The 24,955-nt window shown below is 40.8% G+C and overlaps 1 protein-coding gene across 7 annotated transcripts in view; it reads right to left on the bottom strand.

The window, feature by feature from the left end:
* NAA16 (N-alpha-acetyltransferase 16, NatA auxiliary subunit) overlaps positions 1–24,955 on the bottom strand; it is a 107,752-nt gene that overhangs the window by 2,596 nt on the left and 80,201 nt on the right. For all 7 annotated transcript variants that reach the window (XM_006124386.5, XM_006124387.5, XM_075918938.2 and 4 more), the window contains 9 exons: positions 17,394–17,466; positions 16,980–17,149; positions 16,464–16,616; positions 13,043–13,171; positions 12,177–12,390; positions 4,789–4,982; positions 3,619–3,727; positions 1,799–1,897; positions 1,367–1,507 (listed from right to left, as the gene is read on the bottom strand). In XM_006124386.5, the coding sequence (XP_006124448.3) occupies positions 1,367–1,507; positions 1,799–1,897; positions 3,619–3,727; positions 4,789–4,982; positions 12,177–12,390; positions 13,043–13,171; positions 16,464–16,616; positions 16,980–17,149; positions 17,394–17,466 (1,282 nt within the window). The remainder of the gene's footprint in view (positions 1–1,366; positions 1,508–1,798; positions 1,898–3,618; positions 3,728–4,788; positions 4,983–12,176; positions 12,391–13,042; positions 13,172–16,463; positions 16,617–16,979; positions 17,150–17,393; positions 17,467–24,955) is intronic.

The raw sequence follows: 24,955 nt of genomic DNA, 5'->3' as shown, positions 1-24,955 counted from the left end.
CTAAGTTTCCTCCGCCCTGCCAGGAGCATGTACAACTTTGAAGTGCGCTCCCTTGTCCCGTAGCTCTGAGGGTGGGAGAGCATGCAAAGCCTCCTCCTGCCCTGCAAGGAGTGCGTGGCAATCTGAAGTGCTGTGTGCACCTCGCAGGGCAGAGGAAACTTTGCACACTCTTCCTGCCCCCAGGCCAAACAGGGCTTGGGGGCAGGGCAACGCATGTAGTCTCCTCCCGCCCTGCCAGAAGCGCAGGGCACTTCAAAGTGCTACCTGCCCTGGACAGGAGGGAGGAAACTTGATGCGCTTCCCCCGCCCCCAAACCCTAATTGGCCTGGGGGCAGGGGAACAGCAGGGCCTCCACAGGCTGGATCTGTCCTGCAGAGGCCCTTTTGCCCACCCCTGCTGTTATGAATTGTAAGCAGAGACAGACACAAGAGTCAGGCTGAAGAGAAACACCTATTTCCATGAGTGGGGAAGCATTTACTCCACGTTTCTTCTCAGCATTTCTTATTGGCTTGCATATGCAGCTCTCCATCTCACATGCTGAGTTTTCTGGATCATATTCTTAGGCACCTATGTGTCACCATTTATTGTATAGGAGTCTTAAGTGTCTAACTTCGCTTTGTGGATTGCAGTGTTGTTTTTTGTGATTGTCTAGCCATCTAAAATTTAGATGGCTCTAAATATCAATACTATAATACCCATGTCCCTTTGTGGGTCCCACAATAAACGTGAAGTCTCTTCTGACCCTCAAGATGTTGAAAGGGAGAAGTTTTATTTCTTTCCCTCATGCCACTGCCCTCTTGGGGAGATCTTTCCCTTCAAATATTTTTATCCAGAACCTTCTAGCCATTGCACAGGTAACAGATTTTCTCTCTTACCTGACCCCAAGTTGTTTGTGCGTGCTACTCCCACATATTATGAGTCACAACTCATAAGCAGCAAAAAAAGCTGCATAAAATGGACATGATTCTTGACTTTCCCATCATTACTCAGTGTTGCGAACAGCAGCAATGAAAGTTACTAGTCTCGTTCTTTCATTCTGTTGCTGCTCTTTGCAAAGCTATGAGCAGAAGCACTCCAGCTGAGTGGAAACTAAGGAGAGAGGATTCTTTACATTATGAAGATTTTTTGAGATCATAAGGATTAGAATTTTATGTTTTCTTTTAAAAATAAATCCTGTAGAAATGAAAGCTTCCTACATGGAGGAAGAAAGGGGGCAAATGGCTTGTTAAAGCTTTTCAAACACATGTCAAAAATATTTTTTTATCTGAGCCTCTGGCATACTCTAATTGGAACGAATTACAGAGAAAGGCATTAGCTTGACAATTTACCATCATTTAACATTTTCATAGCATCAGAAGAAACAAACCTGACAACAGATGCAGAATAGAGGTAGCATTATATTTAAGAAACTCTTCATTAAAACTTTCTAAGTCTTTGTTGAAGATTTTCTGCATTTCTTGAGTTAAGACCTTGTTCACAATTTCAGGGAGATTACTATGATCAGATACTAAAAAGGAGAAACACAGAAAGTTACTGTTGCTGCCATTCTTAGTAATATACCACTTTAGCGCATGTACACGCACACTTTTAGTTGAAAATCGGTACTACAAATTTCAATATTTTACTATCTTTGATTTTCAACAAAAACCAACAGGCTTCAATAGATTCTGATGAAATTCTGAACACGTAGTACATAAATAATGCAGTTTTTTGCCACGTGTATCTATTTTATTTTAAATATATTAGTGTTTGTATAGCATTTAGACTTTTACATCTACTGCTGTTTCACTGTACGTACCACATTTAGAAAATTTAATCAAACATTCATGTAGCCACGGGTTATTACTGTTGATAGCAAAAGCTCTCTTGACAGACTGCAACATTAATAGAAATTTTCCTGGGCAAAAAAGAACACAAAACCAAGGTTATATACTTTAAACTGTTCTATCACTTTAAATTTCATTGCAGACAACTACCCAAATCCTTCACTTTCTCAAACATACTCAGATGCCAAAAACCTTTAGATTTAGTTAAATTCAGTTTCTAAAAAGAGGAGAGTAAAAATGTGTGCGCTTTTTTCTTTAATGTGTTTTTACAACAAAATGACAATAGCAATATTTTCTGAAAAATCATGTAAAAGTGTAATATTGAGATGTCTAGCTTTTACAGGAAGTAGTGTCCCCAAATCCTTTGTACTTTTATTAATAAATCTAAAGCACTAAATCGTATGCATAATTGTCTCTTCTGTACTCTCAATACCTAGTTATAACATACATACAGTGAAACCTTTGTTATCCGGAAATCTGTTAACCCGCATTGCCCCCAGCCATAATATTGTCACATCTTCAGGTGCACAGGCCTGGCTTGGTTTACCATGATTGGCTTAATTTTTTATTTAAGAAGTACTAATCATCTTTAGCTCAAAACAGAAATGAGACACCAACTGCCTCATACTACAAAACTACCAATATTAAAAACTTGAGTTTTTACTATTATTGTCAATTGGCTTTTCCTAAGTTGATGGAACCCTAAGATAACCAGAATGTTTAGATATCTGGCATGCTCGGGGACTAGGGCGCTCTGGTTAACACAGGTTTTACTGTATACGACATTATGGCAGCCCCTAACTTTATTCTATTATAAAAGAGGTGCTGTTTATTATTAGAGTAAACTTCCGATAATCCGGCACCTTTAAGACCCAGGGGGTGCCGGATTATCAGATATGTCGGACTATCGGAAGGGGGGGGGCTATGAGGGGTCTGAGGTGGGGTGGGGGGGGATGCATCTGACCCAGGCATCCCTGATTCAGCCACTGCTGGTCAGTTTCAGCAGCAGCTGAATCGGGGACGCCTGCAGCAGAGCAGCTGGAGTGCCGCCGGGTCGGTCCGGTAGCGCTGCTCCTCGGTGCTACCGGACCAACCCGGCAGCACCCCAGCTGCTCTTCCCCAGGTGTACCCAAGTCAGCCGCTGCTGATACTGACCAGCGGCAGACTCCAGGAAGCCCGGGGCAGAGCTGCTCTGCCCCGGGCTTCCTGGAGTCAGACACTGGTCAGTTTCAGCAGCGGCTGAATCAGGGACAGCTGGGGTGCTGCTGGGTTGGGTTCCACAGCCCCGAGGGGCAGCACTACGGGACCTACCCGACAGCACTCCAGCTGCTCTGCCCCCGGCTTCCCGATTCAGCCGCTGGTCAGTTTTAGCAGCGGCTGAATCGGGGAAGCTGGGGGCAGAGCAGCTCCAATGGTCCGGCTGCCCGGAGCACTTCCGGGTTCCTGATGGTGCCGGACCATCAGGTGCCGGACCATCGGAGTTTTACTGTACCAACATTGGGTCAGGTATATTAGTCTAATTTTTTAGACGCTGAAGAATTACAACCATAAATATTTTTCCTCCATATACCTCATGCGCATACAATCACAAATTTCTTCATTCATAAAGTCAGTTTTAAGAACAATGTGCTGTCAAAGAAAGATGATATGGTACATACAAAGCTTTCTGTAATATTTATCCACTAACTTCGGGCATGGTGGAAATTCTTGCCTTAATAAATATAGACTACAGTTGGGTAAAAATAGGCTGGAATATAGGATCAGAACATTTGGAGAAAATCCACAATTTTACCTTTTCTAAAGTATATTTCAAATGCTAACAGATGTGTGTCTATGTTATCTGCAACAAGATTCTTAAGTGGCATAAGGAACTTAATAGCTTCCTCTAATGGATTTTCAACCTGTTTTAATAAAAGACAAAATTAATTTACATTAGGAAGTAGCATTTATCACTAACATACATCTTTTTAAAAAATTAAGCTTTCCATGGAGTTCAATCTACATGCAGACACAGATTAGTTTTTTTGGTTTTTGAACAAAAAGAACTACAATCCTGGCTTTGTCCCCCTATTCACAATAAGCAAGCGAGTGCTTCAATCAGCTGATTTAAGTTGTTGGCACCGAAGAAGAAAAAAAATCTTAATACTCAAGAACAGTTTAAGGGATCACACATCTAACCAGTAAATCATGATACCTGTCTGAAGTAAACTGAACCAAGTAAAATGTATTTGAATTAAGTTTATACATCACTGCTCTCTGAGCATTTTAAGTTGAGCCCCAAGGGAATATAGCTATGTATGGCATTACTGTCAGGTATTTCAGATGGGTACCATCTAACTAATATAACCTATAGTGGTTACAAGAACATCTGAACCAATTTATAATAAAAAGATAGTTTCAGATGTTTAGTTTTTGTGGCTATCACATTTTCTTACTCCTCCCCAGTCTGTTATGTGAAAGACCTATAAAAAAGTACAGAGGATACTGGTTGTACAGAACAGTGCCTAAGAAACTTGACAAAGGCTCAACAGCTGATATGCCAAGTCTATTGCCTATCCTACTGATCAGCTCTGTCTCATTGTTCCCTTACATTCCCTTTCTGATTCCACCTGCTATCTCTGACTGTGAGCTTTCTGGAGACAAGACGGAGAAAGTTTTGGTTTTTTATATTATAAAACACCCACAATTATCAACCAACTGCTATCAAATGCACAAACTAAACATATTGTGGAAAGAGAACTACCATTTTTCCTGTAATCTTATTTAATTATAGGTGTTATAAAAATGGACAAATTTGTCTTGTGAAAATCATTTTTCAATTGATTTGCCCCTTTAAAAGGATTTTTTTTTTAAATCTCACTTTAAAAGGAGATTTCCCATGTTACAGTTTTCCAGAAATGTGGAGTGAGAGAAGTGGGGAAGGAAAGGCCAAAGAATACAAGACATGTAACATGGTGCTTACTCTTTCCAGTTTTTCAGGAACTAGTTCTTCCTTAGGACCACTAGTTTCCTCCTCTTCCTCATCTCGTTTTTTCTTTTGATTCTTTTGCTGTCGTTCTCTTTCTGCATGTTTTCTCTCTTCTTCGAGTTTGGCTTTCTTCTGTGCTCTTCTCTGCTTGCTAAGCATTTTCTTCAGTTCTTTGGCTGAAAGGTTTTCTAGAGATGAAAAATAGTTTAAATTAATACCTGATCACATAGACCTAATTTCAACAATAATCTTGGTTTTGCTCAAACAGTATATGGGCATCTCTAGCCTTTTCATACAGGGAAAGCATAGATTTATTTATATAGGAATTTCAAAAAGAAGTCTTCTCACTTATTAGTAAAATGCACTAGTTACTATGTAGTCCAATATTACTGGACATTACAATCCCAACACAAAACATCTTGTATTTTTAAATGCTAAGGTTTATATAAAAGTAATATAAAAATGAAAGTCCAGAAACTTAGACTGGACTTTAAACCACAAGTCAGATGAAATGTGAAGTTTGGAAACAAAGAAGTTACTCACCCTGTGCAGTATCCATGATTCTTTAAGATGTGTATCCCTGTGGGTGTTCCACTCAGGTCTCAGTGCTCCTTCACAGAGCTGATTGGAGATTTTGCCTAGCATTGCCTTCCCTGCACCGTGCATACGCAGCCTCGCACTGTTTTCGTCAGTTAGGTGCGTGCATGGCACAATCTTCCCTCTGTTCCTTTTCTACTGGAAATCCAATAAAGGACTCCAAATAGAGGGGAGAAAGGGTGGGTAGTGAAGCACCCATAGAGAGACACATCTCAAAGAACCATGGTTACTGCACAAAGTGAGGAACTTTTTCCTCCTGCGAGTGGTGTCCCTATGGGAGCTCCACTCAGGTGACTAAGTAGCAATATCCCCATATATTGGTGGGCATTGGAGTCATTTATGTGAAGAATCAAGGACCGCATCTACTAGAATGGTGATAGGTATGAGTCCTTTTTGTAAGGCATAATGTGCGAAAGTATGATGGGAAGACCATGTTGCTATTTTACAAATGTCCGCTAGTGGCATAGTATGTAGGAAAGCAGTTGATGTGGCCATCACACATGTGGAGTGTGCCCTAATAATCTGTGGTGGTTCTTTTCTACAAAGCTGGTAAGCTGTACATATGCAGCTTGCAATCCACTGGGAAATCCATTGCTCAAAGACAGGTTTTCCCATGTGGGGAAACAAAGATGAAGAGTCTGTCTGATTTCCTGGTCTCCTTGTTTCTCTCCAAAGTAGAATGCAAGGGCTCATCAGACATTTAGGGTGTGCCAAGATGGATTCTCTTGGAGAGATATGAGGTTTAGGAAAGTACGTGGGTAAGTATATAAGTTCATTCAGATGAAAGTCTGACATAACTTTGTGGAGAAACTTGGGATGAGGCTTGAGCATAATCTTATCCTTAGTAAAGATAGTGTACAGTGGGTGAGCCATGAGAGCTGCCATTTCAACAACTTGTCTCGCAGATTTACTGCCACTATGAAAGTCACACGTTGCATCTGACGAAGTGGGTCTTCGCTCACGAAAGCTTATGCTCCAATAAATTTGAGAGTCTATAAGGTGCTACAAGACTTCTGATTTTTTCATGGATAGGTATTGTGGTGGAGCCAAGGCTAGTAGCTCAAAGGGTGGTCTAATGAGGGTTTCAAGTATGAGATTTAGGTCCCAAGGTGGTACAGGGAGGCGTAAGTTTGTACGCGTTTTCCACAAGCCTGTTAAGAAGTGCTTCGTCATTGGGTGTGCAAAGAGTGAGAGATGGTTGACTGGTTCGTGGAGATGGATGCGAACCAAGCTGATGGAGAGGCCTGCATCACTGAGGTCGATGAAGTACTCTAGTACAGTAGGTATGGGAGCAGTGTTTGGTTGTAACTGATGAATACTACAGCACTCCTGAATGCGTTTCCATTTGTTTTGGTAGGTGCATCTTGCGGAGGAATGTCAACTATTTAGTAGGCTCTGCTTAACTGTCTCTGAGGAGGTAAGTTCTTCATTTTGGAACGATGGAGAAGCCAAGCTGTGAATTTCGGGGTTTTTATGTTTGGATGGTGGGTCTTACCCCAGTGTTGGGTTAGCAAGTGGAGACTCATGGGGAGAGTAATCAGTTGACTTATTGATAGGTGATGTAGGTAAGGGAACAAAGGTTGTCTCAGCCAGTAGGGAGCTATCAAAATTACCATGGCCTGGTCGGAGTGGATCTTGTTGATTGCTCTATGTTGTACATCAATTGACAGGGAGGTGCTCTATCATGCTCACTGTGTGCAGAAGAAATCTGATTTTGGAATTGGTGCCACAAGAACCAGATAATCCCAACTGCCACTTGCATACCAACAGAATACCATGGCTGACAAACTGAACAGACACTTCTCTGAACAACACGAATGGGAACTCAGTCTCAGTGTTGGCTTTCCAATTTTCTAAAAATATGCATCCTGAAGGAAGAGGTCTGAGAATCAGTCCCCTTTGCCTAGTGCTGGTGTAATAGTTGCAAGTGTCACGATTCTGAATTTGCTGTTGTGGACAAACTTGAGCTTTCTGAGATCTAAAACTACCCTCCAGCTACCTGTTTTCTTGACAATTAGAAAATAGTTGGAATAGAACCCTCTTCCCTAATATTCTGTGGGAATATTCTATTGCACCTAGGCTGAGCAGCTTTTGTACCTCTTCTTGTAACAGGGGCTCATGAAAGGGGTCCCTGAAGAGGGATGGGGTAGGGGTATAGCAGGCCTGGGAAAACACGGTTCATGTGCTGGATCTAGCTTGCCAAGCCACCGGATCCGGCCCACGGATGCTGCAGGGAGCCCCACCTTCATGCTGTTCAGAAATGCAGCTATGGGGTAATTTTTCTTTAAAAAACTGAGTCCTGGGGGAAGCTTTAGGAAGTTCTCCCAACCCTAGCATAATTGGCCAGTTTCTGGCCAATGGGAGCTGCCTGTTTCAATAACAGGTAGTCATGAAGCAAAAGTAGCTCCAGAGCACGTGACTGCAATCTGTACAGGGGCAGAGCAGACAGGGAGATGGATTCAGGAACTGCTGCTGGCTGGTAAATCTCCTGGCAGAGCCTTCCTCTGGCACCCCAATCCCTCCCTTCCCCAAACCTCTGCCCCCTAACTCCACATACCCAAATCCTCTGCCCCCTTGCTGTACCCCTCCCAGATTCAGCACCACAATCCCCTGCTCCAGATCACAGTCCCCTCCTGCCCTAGCTTACAACCCAAATCCCTACACCCTTTTTCTTGTATCCCAGTTCCCTGCCCTAGGTCACAATCCAACCCCCTCCATCCCAGTCCAGCGCCCCAGATCACAACTGCCTCCTTCACCCACATTCCCTCCCTTATCCTAAAATCCATTCTGCATCCAACCTCCATCCCAGACCCTGCACTTCCTCCATTAATATCATGGAAGAGTGCGGCCCTCTACCACTTTCCAAATTCTTGGAGTGCCTCCTCCCATCAAATTGCTCACCCCTGGGGTATAGACATAAAAGAGATTGTCTGGCCCGATTTGATGATCTCGAGAACCCATTTGTCCATAGTAATAAGGGCCCATTGTTGGTAAAAGGATCTCAGACTGTGAAGGAAGGTTGTGTTTGGATGCACAGGATCTTTGAGGTGGTCGCTCAGATCCCCAACCAAAATTTCACATATACTGTTTGTTTCAAATGGGTTGAGTAGTGCAGGACTAGTTGTGTTGAGCGCTCCTTCTATTGGGATGTTGCTTGGGCTGATGTCATATGGCCTCTGCCGTTGCCTGTGATCGTTCAAGTTTCTTGGTCTTTGGTATGAGACATATATGCATCTTATTAGGCAGGGCATACATACCTAAAGTATGCAGTGTGGTGCGGGAACCTTTGAGTGCAACATCTCAACTGTTTTTGTAGCGAACAGTTGGTTCCTATCAAAGGTGAGTCCTCCAACTTTGTCTAATTATTTTGGGACTCCCGATGATTGTAACCATGACGCCCTGCACATTACTATTGCCATAGCTTTGGTCCTAGCTGCTGTATCTACCACATTCATTGCAGCCTGGAGAGCTGGTTTTGCTATGGATTGGCCTGATGGATTGGAGAGGAGGTCTCTTGTTTTCAAGAAGGTCCTGTAAGAGATCACAAGCTGGAGTGATTGGCACGATAATAGTTATCCGGAAGAACATAATTTGATATTCTGAACTGGAGGGTGGCAGAGGAGCATACTTTCCAGCCAAAGAGATCCAGTCATTTGTGTTCTCTCTCGTGAGGCATTGACTTGTTTTGAGGATGTTTTGATTTGTGATTAACCGAGTCCACAACCAATGAATTTGGGTGGAGATGTGAGAAGAGAAAATCTATCACCTTTGCTGGGACAAAGTATTTTCTATCCACTCTCCAGTTGGTGGGAGGGGAAGAGGAAGGGAGACGGGAGAATAGAGGCTGGTGTCTGCCTGAGTACAGCTGATGGCTCCATGACAGCCTCATTGATGGGTAATGCTGTCTTTGAGGATGTAGCTGGTTAAAGTATTTTGAGTAATATTTATTGTTTGTCTTGTACTTCTTGGAGCGTAATGTCTGAAGATTGAGCCACCCATCTGAACAATTCTTGGAATGGTTTCCAGTCATCTGCTGCTGGAGAGGATGATGCTTGGAAAACTGCCTCGTTTGGAGCAGCAGAAGACTGTGCGCGGCCTATGCAGAGCTCTCTGAACTGGACCGAGGAAAGTTCTCATCATGTGCTGGACCTGCCTGGGTTATTACTGAAGGAGGGGGATGAGAAGGTGACGAATGTGCTGTGGTAGCCAGAGACCATGTAGCTATATGCACTGGTATAGAGGCTAGTTATCTCATGGATGGTGGCGATGGGAGGAGCAGGGGCGATATTGGTGCCATGGCTCCCAGAGAGGTCATGGAGGTTGAAGCTCTTGTGGTGAATACAGACATGGGTGGTTAAACCAGAGAAGTTGTGGGGGTTGTCGAAAGGGATGATACCAAGTGGAGTGCCATGAAGGGGATGAGGTGTGAAAAACATCTACTCCCCTGCATACTGCCATGTTCAGTTCACAATGACAATGGTGTGGGAGAGTTAAGAAAAAATTGCTACACTTTGTCTATACAGGCTAGAGTGAGGAAATGTTGGAAAGCGTGGTGAAGCTAACTCCCTAAAAAAGGTGGAGATGGTGCGCCCGAGCGTGGGGCTTTTTGTAAGTGGCATGTTTTGTTAGCAGCTTTCTTATGCTCTAGTGCCAGAGTGTAATTTAGCTGCTTGGAACTGGATCATTCAATTGGTGACAGATGCCTCTGGATGCCACCAGTGGCAGCACGTCCAGTTTTGTTGGGGCCGGTCAGTTAGCCGCATTGGTGAGTGCTGTGGTGGTAGTTTGCCATTTCAGTTCAGTTAAGCTCTCTTAGCTGAGGTCAGTTTTCGCTTCTCCGCGATGCCAGAAGTAGATGGCAACAGGGAATGAGCAGCCTGTGAAGTAGCAGGCAGTGATCGTGCCAGGGAAGCCCACGGCACTTAAGAGCCTCTATAGGGAAATGTACTAGCCCTCTCACAGGGCGCTGAGTGCACCATATCTCTGGGGATGTATCCCCGGAGGGTTGGAGGGATTTCTCCAAGAGGAGATTCTTCAGCTTTATTTCAGTCTTTCCTCATTCTGGCCATCATGTTTTGACTTTTGCACTATGTGGCTTTTGCCTAGCCATTTAATACAGGAAGCATGTCCATCAGAAAACAGCACTGAGTTCCGACATGAATCACATTTCTTGAAGCCAGGAGAGCCTGACATGTTGAACGAACATGAGGATACAGAACCTGGAGATAAATCAAGCAGAGAGGAAAAGAACCGGGGAAAGGTTCCCCCCCCACCCTTAAAGAACTAGATAAAATGGACTAAAACTATGAACTTGTAAACTAACTATACTACTGTTTTATTTTCTGTCAGAAAGGAGAGCACTGCTGTGACTACCTTCAACCAAGGACAGTAGAAAAGGAACAGGAGGATCACATTGCACACACACCTAACTGATGAAAACAGTGCAAGACGGCGACTGCTCAGGCATGGCAAGGGAAGGCACTGCTAGGCAAAACTTCTGATCAGCAGCACGAAGGTGCACCAAGACCTGAGTCTAGCATCCACAGGGATGCCACTTGAAGGAGAACCCATTATATTATGTACATCCTGGGACACTATTAGAATACTTTGTATTCATACAAAGCCTTTCATTGAAAGATCTCAGGTGGCCCAACAAAAGGTGGATACTACCTTCTAAATTAAAAGTTATATAGTATAAATAATTTATATACAGCAAGTGTACTAGCTGCTTCACGGAGGAGATTACTATAAACAGACAGACAACTTGGTGGAAAGTGAAAAAGTGACAGAGTATTGAGCTGTGCAGCAAAAAATGCATCGTTATACATCACATTATTATACTCTGAAGGGAGGATACAGATTTTATTGGTCTCAATGTGTCAATTCTTCCTGTCCTTACAATTATCTTTGAATTTCTTCCCATTGGTCAACATCAAAGTGCCCTGGATACATGCAATATTGTAGTTGCCATGTCACTGGCACATGGGTAGAAGAATCTTTCAATTTTTTTGCAGGCATACTTCATTTGAAGACACTCGTAACTAATTTATTCATCTGTAGATTGCTCACATTTACCATGAGAAAATATGTCTCCCAACAAATATCATTTTTAGATTTCCCAGATGTATTCATTTCTATTTTGCCAAACTGAAGCTCAATTTACTTCCTGTACATAATTCTACCATCTCTAGAGCCCTCTGTATGGCTTACCTCAGACACAGTGGCATGTGCAAAACACCTAGAATTTCTACATTCCACATTACATTTTATTAGATTAATAAGATATTAAATATATTAGGCTTAACACCAATCACTGCAGCAATCCACTGACCACCTTCCCTAAACTCTATACATGAAAACTTGATCATTACCTCTTCATTTATTATTTTCCTGGGTTTAGATCTAAGGGTGTTGACATCTAAAACAAGATAAAATTTTATATACACCAAGTATTTCACTAAATTCAGCTGACATCTGTCTTCATCTAATTTTTTTTTGGCAATTTGATTAAAAAAACTGTCTTCGTAATATTTATTCTTGACTATTTCTTTTCAAAAAACAAGTAGTCTTGTGGCACCGTAGAGACTAACAAAAATACACACAGCATCATGAGCTTTCGTGGGCAAAACCCACTTCATCAGTTGCTTATCAAATATTCAAGGACAGAAAAATGAAAAGTTCTCTATATTGCAACAAAACGATTTTAAATCCTGTAACGTTATTTAACTTAGTAAGATTTAATTTGTGTTATTTATACAGACTAGCCTACATTACTGCGCAGGTACCTGAATTCACTTCTTGTTCTTTGCTTTCATTGGTTAGAGGATTATCATGTAGTTTCAAGTAGATTTCAATTGCTGATCGAGCAGCCTTGAAATAGAAAGCATGTTTCCTGAGAACATCTTCTAATCTCAGAAGGTCTACATATGCTCGAAGAGTCATCTTTCTCATGCAGTATGTGTGGAAGTCAAACTGATCATCTGTTATCTCAAAAAAATGCTATAAAAAAACAAACACAAAAACAGATCCTTTCACTAATTTTTCTGTTCATTACCATCTACATACAAAGCGGAGTAACAAAGTAGCAGTATTTGAAAACCTACACATATAATATGGAAAATAAGAGAATATTATACTGTCAAAATGAGGCTAAGAAATCTCCCCTCCCTCTCTTAAAACAACGCTAGTTTAATTTAACTAACAAAATGCACAGTAATTGCGAACAGCAAAATGTATTGTTCTGATTCCATCAGAAAAGATTAAATCATTTTATTTTATTTTTTTAAACCCTCTTTTTCTTGGTTTTTTTTTTTATATATATATATATATATATATATATATATATATATATATATATATATATATATATATATATATATATATGATTTTTTCCCCAACAGGTAGAAAAGAAATGGCAAAAAGCAATATAAAGATAGTTTTAGATAAAGGCATGTCAGAAGATTTATGGTTATTGGTTTTTTCATTGAAATTTCTTAAATAGTTACGTTACAGAAACAAGATCCATTATCCATTAAGTTAACGCGCTGATTCAGAACCTTTAAATAATAAGAATGCCATGCTGAACTGATTTACCCTGTATTATGAAGAATTTATATAGGAAACAAACCTATCTATCTTTTTACCTACTTACCCTTTCCACTTCATGACATTTTTTCAAGGCATCACCATACTTCCCTAGTCTCTGGTAAGCTGAAGCGCATTCAGTCTGGAACCACATACACTGCATCTCATTTAGATTTTCCATAGCAGAAGTCCCTTCCTAAAATGAATATATTCATACCAAGTGAAACCAATAATTCGCCAATTGCTGTATATCCTTTTCTCACATATGACTTTCAGTATTAACCATTCATCTATAAACATATTGGCATTACATTGCTAATACTGGCAAAACCTCCCTTAAATAGTTATTGACATTCTGAAAAGAAAAATCACTCCCGCTCTAATGTATCCTTCTTTCAGCCTCTTTGTTGCTGTAAGTGGTATTTCTTCAAAGTCACATGGACACAAACTAGCATGCTTGAAAAATAATTCATCTCTACTTTTTGCCCAAGATAAATTAAAAAAAAGAAAGAAAAGAGATGGTTCCCTCTTCTAAGATTTAGAGGCACTCATTTTTTTGAGAATCCTTAACTTTAGGAAGGATTTAGTTTATCCTTTGCCTGAATCAGAGGAAGCACTGGTTAATTTAAAATAAACAGGCATATGTACTGGCTTTCTGTCAGTAACTCTACTGACTGCAAACAAATTTTTATAGTCTGCATTTGGGGGTTTTATAAATCAGCTCAATTAACGAGGATCGTAGAATTTTTGTTTTATATATTCAACATTTTAGCTCAATAACCATGTTTAAAAAATGGAAGGTACTTCTACAAACTATAAAAACAAGGACATATAAGAAACCAAATTTGCTGCCAAATTCTCAAAACACGAGGGTGGAAAGAAACAATACAGAGATTCAACCTGTATTTAGTAGTCTGGCATCCTTGAGACCTGATCAGTGCCAAGCCAGAGAAATCTATATTGTAGTGAGTGAGTGGGTCTTTTTATTTTTATTTCATTGAGGCAAATAAATGGATACACCAAGGCACCTGCAATACTGTTTAACAACGTATGACTGTACTGATATACCCTGATAAGCCTGGCCTAAAGATTATTGGGTAGTCTACTCCTCACTGTGGACCGCCCCTACGGACATGGGTTGCTGCCAGCTGGGCAGGCAGCCCGGCTCAGTCCCTACCCCTGCAGAGTCTGGAACCAAACTGGTCCTTCCTCTCCCCCCCCAGCTTCTACTGCATTCTAAATTTTAGAGCCACAACGGGGTTTGGTCTCAGCGCCGGCCAGCTGCCTTCCCCTATCGACTAATTGAGTAGTTGATAAAATTTCTATCCATCACTCAATTAGTAAAATAACCTAACTTTAACATCCCTAAGAAAGTGTTAATGTTGTTAAACAATTTTACTGTATTGGCACAAGGAAATAAGTAGATAAAGCATAAAAACCATGCTTACACTTAGCTGCATTACCAGTACTTCCAGCAAGCCATGGAAGACATTAAGGGATAATTTAGACCTAAATAAGGGCACAGAACACTGAGGCCATGTCTTTACTTGAGGGAAGATGGACACTGCCATGATCAATCTTCCGGAGTTTGATTTAGTGGGTCTAGTAAAGACCCGCTAAATCAAACTAAGAGGGCGTTCCCATCGCTCCGTTCAGCTTCCCACTGTGGGAGTAATGGGGAAACTCGAATTAAAACATGTCAACTACAGCTACGTAATTAACATAGCTGGAGTTTCATATCTTAATTCGATCTTCCACTTCAGTGTAGACCTGTCTTGAGAGCCAGGAGAGTTGGCTGTAAACAAATTTTACAGGACAGTGGGAAACTTGACCACACGATAAACTGACAATTAAAACCATGCTAGACCACAGATACTGCCAGACCAGAGAAAACTAGAGAGGTTCAAGCTGTAGTATAATTCTTTCAAACAACTATTTTACACTTAAAAGTAAAATTTTCTATTATCAATTAAACTATAGATACAACAAACAGCATTATTACATATGAAGAAAATACTACAATTTCTATCCACTAAACCATGAAAATAGTTATTTTTTTCAAGTCAGCTGCTGTCAATATCAATAAATATCTAGATCAAAACTTTCATAGTCATATTATTCAATGGGTAAGCCAATGAAGTAAGACTTCCATTGATATTTTAAGGAAACAAACATTTTGTTTACATTTTATTTGTATCACAATACCAAAAAAAATCCAACAACCTTAATACCAAATCAAACCAGATTCTCCCCCATCTCTCCTCCCCCAATGAAAAAGTTCTCTGCTTGTGGGAATCAGATTACACTGTGGATTTCTAGTTTTTGGAAACTGAAAAGCATGTGAGCACCTGAGGTTAGCGAATGTGTTCCTTAAATTTCTGGAACCATACAAAATATTTTGCAATTAGCACCTTAGTTTTCACATGTGAATGCAGCCAATGTGGACTTTATAAATAGGGGGCTACAAAGTAAAGTTTTCGGGAGTGGTTTCTAGAAAACCATGGCTTATGAGGCTAAATCCCATTAGAGAACTGGGCACTTTATTTAGGCATGTTTTAAAATCCTATCTGATGCCTATCTGCATTTTAGGTACTTAAATGACTTTGGCTTCTAAAGGCCAGATTTTCTAAGTCATATTAAAAAAAATACCACCACCACCACACCACAATGGATTTTAGGATTCTAAGGGTACGTCTAGACTACCGTGTTTTGTCGACGGAAGTTTTGTCGACAGATACTGTCGACAAAACTTCCGTCGACAAAGAGCGTCCAGACACATTGAGTTCTGTCGACAAAGCAAGCTGCTTTGTCGACAGAACTCCATAGTCTGGATGCAATGTTATAGGCAATAACACAGAGTTCTGTCGATAGAAGGTGTTATGCCTCGTAAAATGAGGTATACCAGCGTTGACAAAACTGCTGAGTTCTGTTGACGTTATGTCGACAGAACTCAGCGGTAGTGTAGACGCTGGTATAGTTTTGTCGACAAAAGTCCACTTTTGTCGACAAAACTAGGTAGTCTAGACACACCCTAAGTGCCTAAAGTCACTTTTGAAAAGGGCACTTAGGTGCTTTAAAAATGTTACCCAGTATTGTTAACTGAAAGAGTTATGATTCCAAATTATGATTTAGATACAACATGAACAATTTGAAATGCAACAGTAGATCTGTTATTCAACAATTATTCCAAGTTACATAACAAAACAGCTATCAAATGCATTCCACAAAAATACTTACTCCTGAACGTGTGGCAATGCATAACTGTTTTTGGAGTATATGGTCTTCTAGAAAATTACTGACACTATTAAGTTATAATTACACAGGCAAGCATACCTTAAAAGTGGACAAATCTCTGCAATGGATAGATTTCTAGTGAAACTCAAACTCGTTACCATGGCAGAGATGTGGAAATAGATTACTACATCTCATACATGGGATTTGCCAAATGAAAATGCCGTCAACTTCCTCTTTAAAACAATATTTCCTACCCTTGTAAACTTGGAACACATCTCCTCTGCATCTTTCACCATATTTGCTCGGAGCATATACTTTGCACATTTGGAGTTGATGAATCTATCTGCTGTATCCAAAGACTGTGCTTCATCCATCCATTTGGCAGCTTCCTTGAGATTACCCAAATGCTGTTATGGAAAAATAAGACAGTTATACTTCATTATGAAATATATTTTTTACTAAATATAGACACACACACAGCCATTTTTACTTAGACACCAGGATTTATAATCAACCTATATGCAATCAAGATAGATACTAATCTTTCTTCCTGTGGATTTACCAACATGACTACTCATTGTAAGTTACGATTTTTTATTCCATAGTATAAACAAACTGCAAAGTGTGTTTACATTTTATGACTGATAGAACAGTGTGCGCACACACACAGAGATCATGCCCAAAGCCAGAAAAAAAAAATCACTATAAAAATCTTATGAACATTTCAATTGAGAAAGGGACCTGAGACATATTTAATTCAACATCTTTACCTTGTAAATTTTTGCTTTTAAATAGAACAGTTCTATTAATGTTGGAGTGCTTGCAATTGCAGCATTAATGTATTCCAAGGCCAATGAATACTGGCCAAGTTTGTCAAAGTGCTGTGCCAGGAAATAACGAACCCAAAGTAGCGTCGTTGGGGGCTCCTTCTCTCCATTTTCTGTAACAAAAAGATATAAAGTTACAGTGCCAATAAAGTTGAAATGTATTTTGCAGGGGAGGGAGGACACAAAGATACCTTGCTAAATTCAGCAAATATTTGCTAAATTGTTTTCATGTGCAAAAAGGTAGATATCTAACTATTCTCTGGCAAAAGGCAGCAGCACTCCAACAATTATTGTTAACTGTCAAAACAGAGATTGGTAACTGAAATGTAATTTTTATACCTGTCTATCAAAACTTACCATATGGGCTAAATAAGTCACAGGTTTTCAGAGAGGCTTCATAGGCAGTAACAAGTTCTTGAATTATTTCTACCTATATAGGAAAAATATAAATTGAAAATTTTAAAATACTATAAGTGTTGGAAATAGGTCCATGTCCACATTTTACAGTTATTGCACATCACTTAAAAATAAACTGAAAAGGTACTGAGGATTTACACTTAAAAAAAAACCAGAGACTTATCTAGGAAGAGTATTAATGGCTTGTGTGTGCATTACAGAAATATAGCAATTTTTGTTTCTCACTCATACAATACACCTCTTGTTTATCCATGATAGCTGCTCTACATTTCCCACCCCCAACACATATTCCTGAAAACGAACTATCAAAACTCAAAAGTATTTGATTACTCCCCCCCCCCCATCTGAAGTGTTGCTTAGGGAATATTTTATGTACCTCAGTTTTTGAATGCCCAATTTGAAGCAACTTGAAGAGGGTTTGTTTCTGAAGAATAATGGAAGTATGCATCTTACAATGATAAAGAGTGGAAAAGAGTCTCTGGCTGAGTCCCTATGAAATGACTACATGAACAATGTTAGAATTTTATTAATGATACTAGGGCAGTCAGAATCTTAGATACAGGACTTAGATTTTTAAACCTAAATAAAGAGGCCTGATTTTAAGAAAGCTAATGCTCAGCACTTCCTGAAAACCAGGCCCCTAAAATGTCTCAAGTTGGCCACTCAAAAGTGGGACACATTAAATCAATAGTCACATGAAAATTTAGCCTACCATCTTAAATTTGCACTATACAATCTTGATACAAATACAAACATGCTCTGTAAGAAGTTGTGTAAATTATGTCACATAAAAGTTGTATGCGGGTCCTGCAGCTTAGCAGGCCTAGGATGGAAGTTTCCATCCCCGCTGTACTCAGCATAGCATACTGTGGGACACTGCAAGCCCAAACAGCAGATGTGGGCTTTATCAGGGTTAATCCATGCCTTGAGCTGGGAAACTGCTAAGTGGTAAATAAGTTTGACCTCGGTCTCAGCCCATAAGAGTGATAAGCAAGGAATTGAGCCAAGTACACGCACACCCGGTAAACAACCCGGTAAACAACTGGACTGTGTCTAGACTGGCAAGGTTTTCCACAAAAGCAGCTGCTTTTGCGGAAAAAACTTGCCAGCTGTCTACACTGGCCACTTGAATTTCCGCAAGAACATTGACTTCCTACTGTCTGAAATCAGTGCTTCTTGCAGAAATACTATGCTGCTCCCGTTTGGGCAAAAGTCCTTTTGCGCAAAACTTTTGCACAAAAGGGCCAGTGTAGACAGCTGAGATTTGTTTTGTGCAAAAAAGGCCCCGATGGCGAAAATGGCTATCGGGGCTTTTTTGCGCAAAAGCGTGTCTAGATTGGCATGGATGCTTTTCTGCAAAAAGTGCCTGAAGGGACGTGAGCATTCCAAGGAGCCTTACACTCCTTTAACCATTGCTCTGTAGTGTTTTCGCTTGCTAGAGTGTAGCCTGTGAAGTGTAGTAGTAGTGAGCTTAATAAAGTACATTATCCCTAATCGGCACTGTGTGGAAGCGAATCTACAACCCTTTTGGGCTCTGGCCCTGTGGAATGACATATCATAAGCACCAAATGATTCTATTTTACAGAAGGGCACTTGACAGTGCAATATATCTGTACCTAAACCCTTTCTAATTCTTTTAGCGCTATTTGTTATTTTGTAACTAAGCAGAGATTAAAACTTGCGTTTCAAGTCGAGCAAGTATGCAACGAATAAGGAGAACAAGAATAGAAATTAAGATGAACAACTGTACAACGCATACAAAATGCATTACATGCTCAAAAGCACTTAAAACTAGGGCTGAGTATAGTGCATATGAGAGGGGACAACTCTATGGACCCGTTATATAAACACAATAGCTTTTCACATCTTAAGATGCAAGTTAAAATCTGAATTGTGTTTGATGACCACAATCTTGTGTCTCTAGAAAACAAGATAATTACTAAAATAAAGAATAAGCAATGAAATAACCTTGCAAAATTAGCAAGATTTAAATCTGATGAAATGTGCAACATTTTGAAGATATACTTTCAAAAGTATGAGACCTAAAACATGAAAACTAAAGGTCACTCTAGAACACAGGTGGGCAACAATTTTTGATGAGGCGCCACTCCAAGATTTGGTAAGCGGTAAAGGGCTTCACTTTTCAATGGAGAGGGTGCAGAGTCTAGGACTGACGTTGGTTGCAGAAAGGACCTTGGAATAGAGGATGGGGTACAGGAGAGGACACAGGATCTGAGAGGGAATTTGGGTGATTTGGATAGGGGGAAGCACATACGGCTTCCCTACCGCCAATGCAGAGAAGCAGATGGAGCAGCCAGCTGCTCTGACCCCTAGGGCTGTTCCCTGCCTGTGGGTCCAGTGAGATGGGCAGTGGGCCAGACTGAAAGGCCAGATGGGCAAGATATGCCCCCCCACTCCGCTGCAACCCAAGCCGTAACTTACCCACCCCTGCTCTAGAAAATAAAGGGAAGCAATCAGAAGGCTTTGTATTAGGTAAACATATACCGATTTAATCTGTCAGGAAATACCAAGTCTCATTTTTCAAAGTATCTGTTAAGCCCCAAGAAACCACTGTGAATTCAAGAGGTTTTTTTAAATATATGTATGAAGAGTCTCAATAGAAAAGTCATGTTTTAGTTAAAAAACAAACAAACAAAAAACCACCACACAATCTTAGCACTTACATGCCAGGCCTTTTTCATAGGCTTAACTTTCAACCAATGTCAAAAAAATGCTGTAAAGTCACAAAGGCAAGTAGACAAAAAGGAGAAAAAAAAATTTGGTATTGCTCTCAGACATGCCTGCTTCAATTTTCTAAAAGGACCACCAGAAAGCCCCTTAAGCACTATCTTTTTCTTTTTTTTAAGGAAAATATTAAAAAAACTGAGTATCAGTTCCCCATCAGGCAGAATATTTGAGGTATATAGCTACAGTACACAAAATGGAACAAGTTACCTTTCCTTAGTGCTTTTCATTACCAACCTGAAGTGTCCCCAGACATTAAATTCTTCTAATTTAACTACTGATAAACGCAAAAAGTTGTGAGGGAGAATTAAAGAAATGATCAAAAAAATGTTTATGAACCAATTTAAGCCGTATGAGGTTCTAAAGTGACAAAGATTCTATTAAATTTCACTCACTTCTTTAACAAGCTGCTATTCAGTACAATATTCTGAGTTCTGTTTCTATAAACTACAGAAGCATAATGTAAATAGAATTGTGAAAAAAACAATCTCAGTGATAAATTTGCAAGAGAAATATTTGAAGAACTCAGTGAAAACTACAACTTGAAAATAAAAGGTAGTAATAGTACTTTATAGATCAGGTATTTGACTGGAACACTACCTAATTTTCATTTAAAGAATATAAATGTAATCTTTGTTACAGGCCTACATTCACTGGGAATCCATCTTTGTTTTTCCTCTGTTTTAGCATTTTTATTTATTTAATCTCTTATATATTACTAAATTACTAGTGGTGCTGTATCTAAGCATATTTCCAACTCAATACTCATTTTGGCATTTACATAATACATAGCTTTAAGAATTCATAATACACTTTATGGTTTTTTAATAACTTAATGAATCTTTCATTTAGCGTATCTACTATTTCATACCAAAGTTAATGTCCTGCAAGTGAGAGTCATCTTTACTCATCCAAATCCTCAAATATGACCATGTTCCCTATAGTTTAGATGGAAACGTGTCTCTGGGACACTGTCATGCTGAGGATGACTACATGTCCTGATTTTTAAAGAGACAGTTCCATATTTAAACCTTCCTACATGTCCCTATTTTATTAAAAAGGGAACGTTATCCCATATTTTCTCTTCCCTCCCATCAGTACTGGTGGATCCTACTACTACTCAGATGTTTGCTCACTAGCTGCCCACCCCACTTGCAGTGAGTGTTGTGAAGAGTCAGGCAAAGCTGCAGAATGTGGGGCCAGCTGCTCTCCCTGCTGGTCCATCAGTGCAGTCCCTAGTGCATGCCAGGTCCCTATCCACCCTGCCCCCATTTTCAGCCAGCACTGGCTGCCTGCTGTGGTGGCTGGTGAACACAGGCATGCAGTGACTGGTTATGGGTCACCTCTGCTGCCCACCTATTAGCCGTTCATGTGGTTCCCCTCTCTCTGTTTTCTCCTTGCTATGCCTATTCACCACCCCAGCCCCTTTGCTCCTCCATATGGCCATAGTGGGGTGCGTGTCACTCCTAGCACTATATAGATAACCAGCCCCTGGTCAGATCACTCAGCTAACCAACAGCCTGACTGGCACCCAAGGAAAGCTCAAGACTCTCTTGCTCAAGGCCCTGGCCAGAAGGAGCCCAACCCCGTATATGCTAACCCCTACACTGTACTGACAAGAGGAAGATTCCCTACTCTCAGCTCAACTCTGGAATGGTGGGGAGGAAGCTATTGCCAGCCTTTTTGTGCCCTGACCCAGCAGTTCCCCATGCAGGACTGTTTAGCATCCTCTCCACATGCTGCCCCCTTCCCTGTCTTTGGGGAGTGCAAGGCCGCCCTGTTCCCTGAGCTGAGCCACCTCTCTTACCTCGTTCACTGAACCCCTTTATACAGCCAGATTCCCTGGGCCCTGGTGCTCAATGCATCCTTAGGACTTAACCCTTCCTGCCCAAGCTATAACCACGGGTAGGAGATGGGTGGATGATGTCAGTGGCCAGCAACTTAGACACATATTTGGGGGCTCTGACCTTACATGCCCCTAGTATGTTGCCTTGAGAAGAAAGGCAGTAGAGAGAGAGGTTCATCCCTGGGGCCCAGCCAGGTATGAAGGGTGGAGAGCACTGGGAAGGGAAAGCTGGGTCAGGTTCATCAGTCACCCCCCAGCCACATGTTAGAGGTGTACAGGAATGTGCGTTTGTTACCTCTCCGTGCACAAATAATTCTTCTTGAGTGGAACAGTATTAAGAAATAAACAGTGTTGTCTTAAGCAAGAGACAGCATGGGAAAAATTAAGAGCAAACTATTAGTGTGATAACTAGTCAAGTTGACAATTTAATTTTTGTAGCAGAATTTTCCCAGGAGTAAAGAAAACTATGACCGTACCACATGACAGACAGTTTCCTGTCTCATATATTCATGTGATGGGTGCCTCTTAAGGAGGATAGAGCAGGAGTGGAATGGAAACAAAATAGATGGGGTTGTCTGATGTTACAACATGCAGAACTCACCTGTCTGAAATAATTAGTTCCCAAAATGGAAAGAAATGAGAAGGTGTTCTACCTACCTGCTGCAGCCCTTTGAGAACAAAGCAGCTAATAATCTGCAACCCTCAATAAGGAATCAAAATTATTGCTTGCTCAAAGACAAGGGCTGTCACAATAGAGCTGGAGGCCTGTTTGGGAACAGAGGCTTTTTCCTAAAGGGTTCCAATGATCTGCAACAGATCAGAAATTGAACAGAGCTATGATATCTCTGTGATCTACTAAGTTCTCTTTAATTTGCAAGGGTTTACATTCCAAGCAAGTGAAGGATGGCCTTGGCATCAATGGACCATAAGAACGGCCATACTGGGTCAGACCAAAGGTCCACCTAGTCCAGTATCCTGTTTGCCGACAGTGGCCAATAGCAGATGCCCCAGAGGGAGGGATCTCAACAGGCAGTCCTCTCATGATCCCTCCCATCACCCTGTGGAATTTAACAGTTTCAAAGGTGAGATCTTTAATTGTGTTTTTGAGCAGTCTTGGTGAAAATCCAAGCCAAGAGGTGTCAGTACCAGCAGCACTTTGGTCTCTAAGTGCAAGGGTGATATAGATGCCTGGTAGCCTTGTTTACTGTAGAGAATATAGATGATGCTGAAAGTTCTGTAGTCAGTACCAGATCCCTTCAGGCTCTGAAGTCTTGTCTGTCATCTTGATGGGGCCAAGCATTTATCAGCTGATGATATCCATAGTAATCCCTCACTGCTGGGTATCAGAGTCACTCAAGTCTTATTGTTGGCAGAAGCCCTTGATACTGAAGGAACTTGGAGCCTCTGCCGTACTCTTTTTAGGATACATGGAAAGTGAAATAGCAGGCCTTTGAGGTGACTTTAGGCCTCATAACTGACGTCTTCCTGAAACGATCTAGAGCTCCCTCTTTTTTTAAGTCTTAAGAGTTCTTCCCCCCCCCCCCCCGCTCTTTTCCTCAAGAGGAGTAACTTGTAACAAAAAGTGCCCCTTCAATCTCCACTCTAGCCCACTCAGCTCAGAGGGAGGGAGCACTCCATGAGACGCAAGCTTTATCTTCCCTCTTCTTTCTAGACCTGCTCCTAAATCCAATACAAATTTGATACCTACAAGGGATATGGGTGTCCCATAGGTAGTTAAGACAGCTAGAGTGGCTGTCTAACATGGATAGATTCTGGACAAGTTAGGCACCATTTAACCCCAGGAAAGTTCAGCATGTTCCGTTCTAGAAAAAGTTTCAGAACCCATGTTCTACTTAATTCCATATTATTTCTATGCCTGTTAGTTCTTTAACTCAATGCCACTTATAATTCCAGTTTATAACAAGTGACTGTCCGCATTCAGTAAGTACAGTTTCACAGTATTTCCTGTTATAGAACATGTACAATGCAGACTGATTTTTAACACTATAAAAAACACAGAATTATTTATAACATACATAATAATGGGGAAAGTCTTTTGGGTCTCCTATGATGTGTGGCACTACAAGGAAATTTTGTACTAGTTTTCTGGCAACATCACAACCGGTCTTGACACAGGGTGCAGATGTTTTTACCCATTGTGCCATCTATTCCTGCTCTGTGCAATTTTTCATGGGCATGTCACAATACCTATGTCTTGCTTCCTCGAAAACACTGAGTATAGGACTGATACAGGTACATGAGGCTCCCCGAGATGTGACCGCCCGAGTTCTGACCCCCTGGCCTTACAACCATTTTTGTAAGTGCAGAAGGGGCCAAAAACCCCAGACTTGCATCCTCGGACCACATTTATAACAGGAGCATGGTACCTATTGTAAATGAGGATTCAAGTTATGATGCCCCCGACTTGTGACACTTCCCCAGGAACCGATTGCGTCACAAGTTGGAGGCCTCCTGTATAGAAGTATATAGAATCATACATGATGTACAACAATTCATGTACATAGAATCGTAGAACTGGAAGGGACCTTGAGAGATCATCAAGTCCAGTCCCTTGCCCATATGGCAGGACCAACCAAGCACAATCTAGGTCATCCCTGAAAGATGTCTAGCCAACCTTTCATTTTACGTTGTACACAAGGTCACTGAATAGCAGACAGTTTGAAACAAAGAAATCTGAATGTCTCCATTCATAAGCCAATATAAAACAATTACTAATGGCCTTAGTTGAAACATCCAGGTGATGCACTTACCAAGTGGGATGAGTTTTTTTTATTGCTTTGAAAGAAATAAAATGACCGGTTTTAAGACCCCTCACACCTTACCATTTTTACAGCTTTTGGCACTGTCTCCAGACAAGATTTGTGCCACACATAGTACAACAATTAAGAAA

Source organism: Pelodiscus sinensis, chromosome 1, assembly GCF_052426305.1.
Source record: "Pelodiscus sinensis isolate ZL-2025 chromosome 1, ASM5242630v1, whole genome shotgun sequence".
In the NCBI taxonomy this organism is placed as follows: domain Eukaryota; kingdom Metazoa; phylum Chordata; order Testudines; family Trionychidae; genus Pelodiscus; species Pelodiscus sinensis.
This window is presented reverse-complemented; position numbering and strand designations above follow the sequence as displayed.